Source organism: Myotis myotis, unplaced genomic scaffold (genome assembly GCF_014108235.1).
Source record: "Myotis myotis isolate mMyoMyo1 unplaced genomic scaffold, mMyoMyo1.p scaffold_m19_p_2, whole genome shotgun sequence".
Classification (NCBI taxonomy): Eukaryota; Metazoa; Chordata; class Mammalia; order Chiroptera; family Vespertilionidae; genus Myotis; species Myotis myotis.
Window position 1 is genome coordinate 59,602,732 of NW_023416324.1, and position 12,886 is coordinate 59,615,617.

At 36.0% G+C, this 12,886-nt stretch overlaps 1 protein-coding gene across 15 annotated transcripts in view; it reads left to right on the forward strand.

The window, feature by feature from the left end:
• Positions 1-12,886, forward strand: part of ADGRL2 (adhesion G protein-coupled receptor L2) — a 277,628-nt gene that overhangs the window by 224,380 nt on the left and 40,362 nt on the right. For 8 of the 15 annotated variants that reach the window (XM_036349498.1, XM_036349509.1, XM_036349510.1 and 5 more), the window contains 5 exons: positions 1,862-1,876; positions 2,817-3,617; positions 10,602-10,895; positions 11,434-11,537; positions 12,428-12,613. In XM_036349498.1, coding sequence (XP_036205391.1) covers positions 1,862-1,876; positions 2,817-3,617; positions 10,602-10,895; positions 11,434-11,537; positions 12,428-12,613 — 1,400 coding nt within the window. The remainder of the gene's footprint in view (positions 1-1,861; positions 1,877-2,816; positions 3,618-10,601; positions 10,896-11,433; positions 11,538-12,427; positions 12,614-12,886) is intronic. The other 7 variants (XM_036349501.1, XM_036349502.1, XM_036349511.1 and 4 more) reach the window with 1 other exon arrangement.

Genomic DNA, 12,886 nt, shown 5'->3' on the forward strand with positions numbered 1-12,886 from the left:
ATTATTCCCATCCTTTCAATGTAATTGATTTATTTCAGTAAAATCCTCCTTTTCTAAAAGAATATAGCTGTATAAAAATATAAGTCTGAACAGTCACAACACTAATGATTTCTCTTATCCTCATTTTCCCACCACGCCCTTCATTATTGATTCCAAGCAGGTATAATATTGTTCTTCACTGAGGAGTAATTTTAGGACTAGTGGTTTATAAAAAGTTTTTCATGTCAGTAACACTTAATTTCTTCTTTTTACCGGATGCAGTCACAATTACACATTATAGAGCAAGTATGTTTCCTGAAAGTAGTTAAATACACCAAGTTGGATGGGGTTGGGGGGTGGTAGCTTAATGTGGAAGGAGTATGCTATTTTTATGCCAAAAATATTAGTGTGATGTTTCTCCCTAAGGTATTTCAGGAGGTCAGTATTTAATCTTGAATTATTATAAGTTTAAGAAATTAATCAAGTTGAGACATCTTAATGAAATGTGCAACTACAGTATCTTTGAGTAATCAGTTTGGAGATAAAGTCCTAGCACACCCTAATGCATTTTAATAAGGGAAGCAGCAGCAGCAGAGACATTAATCTGAACACTTTATGAAATTCAGGCAACATACTTCAAAGCCTACATACAATCTAAAATAGTGCTTTGTGGTTTGTAATTATTAGAATACTATTTACCAATAAGAATGTCATGTAGCAGCCTTCTTTAACTGCATAATCCATTTCTTTAAACTTCTTGGAGGGAGGATTTTTTTCGCTTATCACTGTACTAATCAGGTTTGTTTTATGAAAGCATTTACCTTTTCTGGGGTCTGTGGAGTCAAGGTATTTGCTTTGAATGCTTGGTATGATTATTGTTGCATGCGAGCTTGCTTTCTGTGTAAATTAATGATGGTAGACAATGTCATAATGAGCTAACCATAATTCTTTCTTCCTTTTTCTCCTTGCCTACTGTGCTTGCTTTTTCCTTGTATGTATTTTGCTTACTTTTTTTTTAATAGTCTTAGTATTACAACTTGAGATATGTGTTATAGAGAATTTAATAAGAATTGTATATTATGGAGTATAATATAATTTTTATACTTAAATTTACTAATAATTAGTGGAAAAGAAATGCATTACCATATCCCACCCTTCAAAATCCCTATTGGGATAGATGGGGTAAATTTGTATATTCCTGTAAAGGAGGCATTGTTTTTTTATGGTTCAGATGCATATTTGTAGAAATAGAAAATAATGGAAAAACAGTTACAACATGTATTGAGATGCATAATTATATGTTTCGTGTTATATAAACATATTTGAAAAATGTTGAAATGGAGCAATATCTACATTCATTAAATTTGACCTAAGCTCCAAAATTGAGTTGTAATTTTTTATAACTATATTTTGCTGTTATTATGCTTAACCTCATTTTAGTCAATGTAATTTGAATTCACATGATAGGATATATGGTCATGATACACCTATGCATGCATTTGTGTCTATAGCGTACATACAAAAGTAAAACTTGATAAGAATGCTGAGTGACTTTGCAAAGGCAAGAGTATGTATGCCATGCATTGGTGAAGAATTTCATTATTTATTCAGGTACACTAAGTGAAGCAACATGCCAACATATTTGTATTGCCTCCCTAATCTATTAAAATGATTGATCCATGTTTTTTTATGTAACTTTAGAATCTTTCTCCTGCTAGGTTTTCCTGTTGTGTGTTTCTCTTTATCCAAAGTAGTGCAGCTCTTATTCTTCCTATATTTAGCATCTATTACGAATTCAGTCTTAGACTAATAGTCAATTTATTTTAATCTTTTTTCTTTTTCCCTTGCACTCTTTTTATTTTTCTTCCGATGCTTAAAATAGAAGTGGAGCAAAAAGGTAAATAACGTATACAGTCTGAACCCCAGCTCCCTGTTATGTGCCTTATGGATGTTACCTCCTCCCTTCCCTTCCCCTGCAATACTCCTGACATTAAAGTAATCAGCAGGATCTCATAAGTGCACCTCCTAAAGAAGTCGACTATTAACAATGAGATTATGTGACTGCTAAATCTGGTGATGGAATAAAAATTCTGAAGTCGGCGAGGGGGAACTGCCCTTTTTCACCCTTTATCTCTTTTTCCTGACACCCTTGGATATTTTATTATTAAAGTGCCATCTTGCCTGGTTTCCAGAACCCTCTCCATAGCATGCCATGGTTACAGGGTATCCTGGTTGCTTCATCACTGCTTTCCTTGTATTTACTTTTCTCTGCTCCTAATTGCATTTTCCGAATATTTGTTTCTTCAATCGAAGCTCCTTTGTTTTTCAGTCTAACTTCTGTAAAAGTTCTAAACAAGGCTTCACATTGGTTTTTTTTTTGTTCTATTTTGTTTATTTTGCTTTGGGGTTTTAGGGGCTCATAGGTGGGCCAGGGAAGGGGAGGGTTTGGGGGCTCATAAGTGGGCCAGGGAAGTTTGGTTTAAAATAAAAGTATTTTGTACACCGTTGTGCACTAACGCTTCAAGTTTTAAAGCATACATTACCATATTATCAAATAAAAACACGTAGCAAAAATGTAAATGCTTCGCTCAATTATGAATGGTCTTAAACGTAGCTCATATGTGTGAAAACAAGCCCCAACCACTCTGTGTGCTGGTGCATTGATTATGGGAACTCGAGGGAAGAAGGGCAGTACTTTGTTTTAAGGATACACTTTGGAAAAATAGAATGTTAATTAAATGATTTTTTTCTTTTGATTTATGATCCTTAAAAGTTGTGTTTACCCATGTAATTTTTTTAACTTGGCTTAATTCTTGTCTTTTCTCTGTGACTGCTAGTTTTTGTGTGCCCTGGGACCTTGAAAGCAATTGTGGATTCGCCATGTATATATGAAGCTGAGCAAAAGGCAGGTGCTTGGTGCAAGGACCCTCTTCAGGCCGCAGATAAAATTTATTTCATGCCCTGGACTCCCTATCGTACCGATACTTTAATAGAATATGCTTCTATAGAAGATTTCCAAAACAGTCGCCAAACAACAACATACAAACTTCCAAATCGAGTAGATGGTACTGGATTTGTGGTATATGATGGTGCTGTCTTCTTTAACAAAGAAAGAACGAGGAATATTGTGAAATTTGATTTGAGGACTAGAATTAAGAGTGGAGAGGCCATAATTAACTATGCCAACTACCATGATACCTCACCGTATAGATGGGGAGGGAAGACTGATATCGACCTAGCAGTTGATGAAAATGGCTTATGGGTCATCTATGCCACTGAACAGAACAATGGAATGATAGTTATTAGCCAACTGAATCCATACACTCTGCGATTTGAAGCGACGTGGGAGACTGTGTACGACAAACGTGCTGCTTCGAATGCTTTTATGATCTGCGGAGTCCTGTACGTAGTCAGGTCAGTTTATCAAGACAATGAAAGTGAAACAGGCAAGAACGCCATTGACTACATCTACAATACCCGATTAAACCGAGGAGAATATGTAGATGTCCCCTTCCCCAACCAGTACCAGTATATCGCTGCAGTGGATTACAATCCCAGAGATAACCAACTCTACGTGTGGAACAATAACTTCATTCTACGATATTCTCTGGAGTTTGGTCCACCTGATCCTGCCCAAGGTGAGAATGCTTGCTTGCTAATGTAGATATCTTTTGTGAACAGCGTATTTGTAAAAACTTTTTAATTTTTCCCATTTATTTTCTCCCCCTTTTCATAGTTAAAGCACAAAGAATAATGTAGCATTTAAAGTTATTTCATAGTCTATACACTTTAGTTTTATTTTAGTCCATCCTTTCTCCTCACTCCCCCCCCCCCAATTTCTTTACTTAAAAGTTGGCTTCAGAAAATTGTAGCCTCATTGGGCACTGCTAAAAATATAATACCAGCTACAAACAAACCTGTTAGCTTTGTTTTTTTCCTCCCTGACTTCTGAATTGATTACAATCTATGTGCAGACCTTTTAACTTCTTGGCGCCAGTGGGTAAGGGGAATAAGTGTTAGGAAGTCCCAGGAGAATTGCGAGGCTTGATGTACAACTCCAGGCATAAGTGAGTGTTTTGAAGTCTGCTCTTTGTGCAGGAGAGGGAGTCATCCAATAGCTTCCTAGATCATGTAAAAATTACCCATTTTTATTTCCTGGTAAATTAGTAATCGTTTTAAGTCAATATTTCTGTGACTTCAACTGTCACCATGGACAAAACATTACATGATTCCAGGTGATATTTTATAAAGATGTTATCTGCTAGTATTTTTATGTGTTACCTTCAGGTAACCTTGTGGAGGTTCATTCTTCAGGAAGTAAAGCTAAATCTTGGGAAATATACTTTAGTTTATCAAGTGAATTGAATTCTGTGGGAAACAATTTTTTAGGTTGAATTAAATGAATATTTTATTAAAACAAGATTACCTCATCCTCACGATAAAAGTTACAGAGCTTGCACTAATTATGAGTCTTCTATTTAAACAATATTTGTGTATTAAAGTTCTGAATTAATGTCTCAGTTTACTGAGTTAATTGGAATTCTCACATTATTGAGTAACTTCAAACTTTTAGGAGCCAGACTATTCTTTGGAGTGATTAAATCAAACTCTTCAAGGTGGATCAGAAATGAATAATTTTTTCTTCTATTAAAGCAGTATACATCCACATACTTACATATATACCCCACATAGTTTAGGATATACTAAGTTCTAAATATTGTTATGGGATCAGAACCTCAAAAACAGAAGTCATAGTCTTTTATTGTTTAACTTTTGTTGTTGTCATATACTCTTTTTATTATTATATACTAATATACACATAACATTGTACACATAGTCCTTACTCTTTCAAAACTGATACTATTCAAAATATCAATATGATTCATGATATTGAGTGGACGGTGGTGTTTGCTAAAGCCCAAGTTCCTGATTCCTGGTAGAAACACCAACTTGAGATCCAGTCCTACATTTAACTTACATTTTTAACTTCAGCAGTGCTGGTTCAGAGAATTTCTGTACATGCAAGTGATTTGTAGGAAAAAGATTAATAACTTTAAGGCTTTGTTTGTTAGTTTAGGAAAGTCAGACCTCATATCCTATATAATGAAAGACTAATATGCAAATCGACCAAACAGTGTAATGACTGGTTGCTATGATCACCAGGGGGCAGACACTCAATGCAGGAGCTGCCCCCCCCTCCCCCGGGCTCACAGCTGGCAAGCACAGAATGGTGGCAGGAGCCTCTCTCACCTCTGCGGCAGCACTAAGGACCCGTCAGGGGATGTCCAACTGCTGGCTTAGGCCCGGGGAGCAGGCCTAAGTCGGCAGGCGGACATCCCCCAAGGGGTCCCAGACTGCGAGAGGGTGCAGGCCAGACTGAGGGACCCCCTCCCCGCCCCCTCCCCCCAGTGCATGAATGTCGTGCACCAGGCCTCTAGTAAGATATAAGGTTTGCTGAGAATCAGTTTTTCAAATACCAGTTTAAATGAGACATCAGTTAATTGTGTGAAGGTGTCTTTTGTACTAGAAGGTAAGATTTGCGTCACAGTGCTTTGAAATCTGCATCAAATGGCTGTCTGATTCAATGATTGTTGGAACTGGGACAAGAAATATTCCTTACAGGCTATTTGCTATCATACTTACAGTAACAGACTGATGCAAATAGTTATGTAGAAAGGCAGGGGCTACCCATCACATTGGCTCACATTATAAATGGAATACAAGCTGTTAATGGCAAAGGTTCTTGTGAGCACTGTATGCCTGAATTATTATGTGCCCTTTGATATCTCAGTTTCTCCACCAGTGTTTTTATTTATTTATTTTGCAGTTGAATTTTTGAGTCACAGAACAACAAAATTTGTGATGTGATTTTTATTCATAAGAGAAAAAATGACATTGACTTAGTACAAGGCCCCTTTTCTCTAATTAATGTATGTCTAGAATTTTTGGGCTTAAAATGATAGCATTAATGACTGTTGTCACATGCTTTACAATGAAATCTTCATTTTTTTTTCCCTAAAAGCTAGGACCATGCTTCCCCTTTATCCTATAGGTTTGTAAAAGGCAAATGTCAGGAATTGACAAAATTTGGCATTGTATTGATACTTGTGGTAACCTTTTTTGGAACCTGTACTACCCTCAGAGCTGTTCCATTTGTGTTGTGTGGTAGTAAATCTCTTCTCTCCATTAGAAAAATAAGAAAATAATTTTAAAAAAATGTAAATTCATCATGAGGCAACACCTGAAGGATTGTTAATAGAGACTAATCGATTGCCCCGTCTACTTCTCAGAAAAAATACTCAGTGAATACAAGATGAGTAATATTATTTTTACATGTGGCTTATATTCTAGTGAACATATTGATCCATTTCAGATGAAAAAGTCTGATAATTTAGATACTTTTTAGAAAGAGCAGTTACCAGCGTTGAAAATGAGAAGCTTAGACACGTTTGGTAACTGTGTTCCTACAACTGTGTTTTGTTATCCAAAATAGCCATTCTTAAATATTTCCAGAAAGTCAAAATTCATATTGGCCCTTTAAAAAACCCTTAGTGGTAAAAAGTTTTATCTGACCTACATTTTTCTTGCTGCTGTTTGAATCATATTCTGTTAGTCTCTATTTTTATAATTTATCTTTATATGCTTTTAGAGAGCCTCCAGTCTCTCTCATCCAAGATGTGTGCTGATAGCTGGATGGGGCCTTGCAGAACTGTTCTGGCCCATAAATTTAGGTCAAACCAATAAGCCACTGTCAGCTTTCCAGAAGCAAGATCCGAGAAACGGATGGGACAGAGCAATGAGAGATCAGGTCTTTACCTGTCGTACAAAGCAGTGATTGACTAGCTTGGCTGAAATTCAGTCTTATGTACTGGATTTGCCACGATGTGTGTCACCAAGGCGTACATTGTGCTGCAAAATTATTCATTCCTTTCATTTTTCATTGTGGACTGCTTCATAGTGTATTAGCTTCAGTACTTTTTCCCATTTATAAATCCAAGCTCTTTTGTTTCTCACAGTACACGTATATTATTTCTTTGTCGTGATCATGGTTTTTGAATAAATCTTTCCTCTTTTTCTTTTCTTTGAGTTTTAGCTTTCTGTGCTCTCTGCATAGTTCATTTGCTCCATTTACCTAAACTAGGTCTGTTTTTCCTTTCACCTTCCTCCTCCCTAACGTGGGCTTAGGAAAATCCCATTTCAGTCTTATTTTAACTCTTTTCTGTTTCCTAATCTGAATTGATCTATATTTACATAATCTGACTGCAAATTTGATATCCTAAATGTTATTGAAAAAATATTGTGTCTTGGGTTTTGACAGCTCTTGAATAATTACTCTAATTATGAAGTACGACACTTCAATAATATGAGGGGAAATTTTTATCAAGAGAATTAGGTTTATTATTTTTTTAGGAAGTGTTTAGCATAAAATGCATATTTCTTGAAACATTTTCCCACTGATAATGAATGCTCTCAAATAAAGATGCCCACTGTTTTTAAACATTAAATAGGGTAAATTTAATGAATACATTAGTATTGCCTTACCGGGCTATAGACTCACACTAGCTGGAGTTCCTACAGTGAATCATGGGTTAGTTCTTGGACCTAGATGATGGAAATGCTCCCCTTCGCTTAAATGGATATTGTCCTTAAATCTTTTCATGCAGGAAAAAGCCAGTGATAAATAGCAAGTCCTTAGTAGACAACACCGTAATACATTGAACCATTCTATATGTGCTTGTCAAAGTCTTCATGGGTTCCTATTAAGTAAGTTTATTAGCATTTTATTGGCACTGTTTCTAGGTCTCTCAAATGATATCAGTAGGCAGAATGCTACATCAGTTCAGGGTCTTGCTGTGGCATCCTAATAACTGGGATGAAGCTCTGTACATTAGGGTTTGGATTAGGTAGACAGGTTTGAATAGGTTTCTGCAGCAGCGGCTGGGCATGAAGTTTGCCCTGTTTTCTGCTATCATTTGTAGGCTATTCTAGAGCTTTGAACCTCTTGCCACATGAATTTCAGTATGAAACTTTGTAGTCTATTGCTCCAGTATCTTATACTATCCTTCCCACATATTTTCTTCTTTTAGAGATTTACACGGAGCACAGTGTCAGGTACATGCTCCAAAATAAGGGCAGATGCCATGCTTTTCCAGCGTCTGTGAAAATCTTGTACCTAGAAAAGTTAAGATCATGACATTTAAGGGCATGGACACGTGACCTTGAACAAACTGTTTAAACTTCTCTATGGCTCAGTTTCCACATCTTTAAAAGGAAGATAATCATAGTCCTATTCATTGGGGTTGTGGTACGGATTAACTGAGGTGATCTGATGATCCTTGAAGGCTGATTAGCATAGTGTCTGGTACATAAATGCTGAATAAGTGTAAGCTTTTATCATTATCTGATGCCCTGTCTTCACCTGTGGAAAGAAATATTCATCTTTAGAAATGCTTCAGCATTTCTAACTTCAGCCTTACAAAAAACTACTTTCCTTGAAGTTGCTAAACTTTGTCCTTGAAAAATCCCAGAAATTCTAGTAGTCCTCCTAAAAGGTTTAATTTTGCCACTTGAAGTTCACTTTCATGTTTATTTTCACGATGTCCCAATATTTTAGTGATTTGCCTTTGATAATGTGTTGATTTCCTTTGAACTACCTTCTTTTGATGAACAAAAAGTAAAAAGGTACGAAAATTATCAAAAGACACATGGAAACAGGATATAGAATGTTGCGTGGAATTTCATATATTTTAATAGAGGTCATTTTCTTACCTACCTCCACTCGGATGTTACGAATCTTTCAGATCACTAATTGTAGTATTGTTGATACGTATTTCAGTGATGAAATATGCCCTAATTCGTATAGCGTTGAGGGATACATAAGGTGGTGTAGCATGAAACCACTTTACTCCTCCCTGTTCTCTTTTTGCTCCGATTCTCCACTCCCCTTTAAAATTGGATCCAGCAGCAGTCATTTGACACTTCTGCAAAAGATCGTAATGCTTTTGACAAATGTTAATTGAGAAAGCACTGAAAGCCTGGCTGCATTGTAATCAAAAGAAAATTACAGAGGTTTAACAAGATGCCAGGCAAGTGCTTTGCAGAAAAAGATAGACGGGTTTGAATAGGTTTCTGCCGCTGCTGATGTTTGACTAATGTACACAGGCATCTCTCATGGTCAATACAGTATGCCCTGGAAACAAAGCATATGTTTAAAAGAAGTTTGTCTTGTTATAGAAGGGAAAAAAAGGTATAGAAAGTGTGTAGTGAACGTCTTGGTAACAGGAAATTTGTCCCTGCTAAAGGTCTAGAAACAAGTGTTTCTGATAAACTTAGCATACTCTGTCCCTAGTACCAGAATTGTATAAAGAACTATTTATTGACCAGAGCTTAAAATACTAAACAAGGTAATAAGTTTTCTAATAAGTTTTAATGTTCTAGTTTGTTTCTTATGTATAAAGCATAAAATAAGTTAATTTTTATAAGATTATTTGAAAAAATAGTTTTAATTTGCTGTACTCTAAACAATTTAAATTTAAGCATTATCTTAAAACCTTATAAGAGCCAGTAACTATAAATGTTGATAAAATTTTAGTGTGATCACCTAATAGATTTCAAAGATAGTATTAAAGTTTTACTGACAGACTTTTTATTATTGTTTAACCCATTTAAATGGTAGCTAATGAAAGATACAATAAGCTCCATTAATTTTTTAACCTACTGGATTTCACAGTCTGAATGTAATGTTGGAAGTAAAAAATATCCTTTTAAAAACTTATTTGTAAATTTTTACTTTTAAATGTGTAACTGTCGTTCCTTTAGTTCCTGTTAACGGTCAGTAAGATACAGTGGAATGCAGTGACATTTGTTTTTGAATTGGGCATGAATTGATCTAACCTGTTATCTTGATGAGAGATTTCATTTCTCTTGACAGACTAGTTGTTTTTTCATACCTATGTTTTCAAAAGTAAAGAACTAAAGCCCAGGATGTTTCCTTACTAAAATAGCAGCCACATACCAAACTTATCTTCTGTTTGGGTCTGATCAGACATGCTCAAAAATCTCTCAAGCAAGATTGGCTGCTGGGTAGAAAGATGTCACCATATTTATGTTCCTGCAAGATGCAGAGTGGGTGACTAAATTTTCTGTTGTCCGATTCATATGTAATTGGTCAGCCTTTTGTTGATACTCTGAATTTGATTGTTTTATAGAGTATGGATTTATACAAGAAAACACTTTTTCTAAGTTATTTAGTAGTCAGTGCATTTGCACTTTGAAACTTTATATAAAACTGTCCTGTTTCCTGTTACATGATATATGATGAAATTATACTTAAGCTATATTGTCAAATATTTCATTGAGAAGTAAACCTAACACAATTAGAGTCATACAATAAAATCTATCATAAGGCCTTAACTGCGTCCACTTAGTCAACAATATGAATAAATTGGAATAATTGAAAAGGTTTATTTTTCTTCCCTACTGCTGATGTTCTCAATAATGCTCATCTTGTTGGTCTTGGGGTAGTTAGATGAGTGGGCTTTTGTGAGTGCATGTGTACACACATGTGTGCCTATATGTGAATGTGCGTGTTTGAGATTAACATGCTCATCTTTTTTCCATAGTGCCTACCACAGCTGTGACAATAACTTCTTCAGCGGAGCTGTTCAAAACCACACTATCAACCACAAGCACTACTTCACCGAAAGGCCCCATGAGCACAACTGTAGCTGGATCTCAGGAAGGAAGCAAAGGGACAAAACCACCTCCAGCAGTTTCTACAACCAAAATTCCTCCTGTAACAAATATTTTTCCCCTGCCAGAGAGATTCTGCGAAGCATTAGATGCCAGGGGGATATGGTGGCCTCAGACCCACAGGGGAGCGATGGTTGAACGGCCATGTCCCAAGGGAACAAGAGGTATTTCCTGTAAAATATTATAAATACATTTTAAATTTTACTTTAGGTAGATTCTGAATCGCACTGAAGTGATTTTTACTTGAGGAAGGATATATTTACAGTAGCAAACGTTATTATTCTTGTTCTTTAGTAATACAGCATCTGTAGATAACTGTAAAAAAAAATCATTGAAGGTCAGACCCTTAATTACCTCTCCCTCTTAAAGTTTTAGGTCAAGCCTGAGATCTTTGCCCATGGATCCTAGTGAGCATTCCTTACAGCTGCCTTTTTCATTACAAGTATCATTTTGGATGAGTCCCAAGAAAATCAAGGGCTTTTTGTTGTTTGTTGGAAATGTCTGATATTTCTATGCTGACTTTATATTTACTGTTTATAGACCACATTTTACCCTACTTTTTTTTTTGTCAATTATTGTCAACTCCTTCTATTAGCATTTATTCAACATTGAGCACGCAGGGTAGGATCATCATAGCTGATTTCCCGAATGCGTGCAGAAAAATGGTTTCAATTTCACTATTGTTTTCTACATCTGCTATAGGAACTGCCTCGTATCTCTGCATGGCTTCCACTGGAACATGGAACCCTAAGGGCCCTGATCTTAGCAACTGTACCTCACACTGGGTGAATCAGCTGGCTCAGAAGGTTGGTTGGAACCTTTTAATATGATACATATTGGTGATTAAGGGCTTTAACTTCTAACATAAATAACTTAGCTTTGTATGCTAAAACCAGCTTCATGACTCTTTGTTCAGTATAAAAGTAAAAAAAAAAAAAAATTATGCATAGCTCTGTCTGTAAACTATTTATTCAAAGTTACATATGTTTTGAGGCATGCTGTTTTCTTTGTTAAGCTTTTTAATGAGTACATACTTGCTTAATTTCAATCATATTTAGTTAGTTCTGCTCCTTTTGATGTTTGTAAGACAAATAGTGCATTGGCCTAATAAATCAAATATCATTGTATTTGCAACTGAATCCACAGAATGTGAGCAGATGTTTATATCACAGATGATTATGATAGAATGAGTAAAAATATTTACAGTAGAATATAAGTAAAAATATTTTACATTATAGTGGAATACAGTAACATTTTAGTTTCTCCTTTCCCATCTACCTTTGTGAAGTGCAAGCAGTAGATAATAACCCTCAGTGTCCTACTGATTATGTTCTGATTTAAATTTCTGGATCATTGGGATAAATAAATGATTCTGAAATAACAGTTTAAAATGGTTGCAGTGAAATGAGAGAGCTATCTGAAACTTTTGCAAAGGATTTCTGGTTTTCTTCCCCCACCCCCAACCTCCCTCCTTTTGTTTCTTTTAAATGTCTGGTTAAGAATTTCTTTTGTGTGCTGAGGATCTAAGAACCTTTCATCATCTGAAATAAAGAGAACGTTATTGCTCTCAATTAGTTGCAGATTTTGACACATTTGTAAGTAAGTTTTTCACCACAACAAAGATGCTCAGGAGAAGAACAAGAAGCCAGGAACAGAACAAGAAATCTTACTGAGATACTATAAATTGGCGTTTCAGATTAGAAGTGGAGAAAACGCCGCTAGTCTTGCCAATGAACTGGCTAAACATACCAAAGGGCCGGTGTTTGCTGGGGATGTGAGTTCTTCAGTGAGATTGATGGAGCAGTTGGTGGACATTCTTGATGCACAGCTGCAGGAACTGAAACCTAGCGAAAAAGATTCAGCTGGACGGAGTTATAACAAGGTAAGTAGGCATTTTCTGTTCTATTCAGTTAGGCTGTGTATGGCAGCTCTGGATCCTAATAGCAGTTGACTGCCAAACTTCTGGCCCCTTGGACATATACTTAAAAATGAAACTTCTCTGGTTCATGTCCCGAGGAAGAATGATAGTTGCGAAAGGAGCAGTAATAACAACAATAAAAAGTTAATTATCTGAGGGGTGACCTTAGCTGTTGGCAAACTTCACCTGCCTGTTTCTGGTCAGTAGTCTCACTTTAGAATGCATTCAGTGCACTTG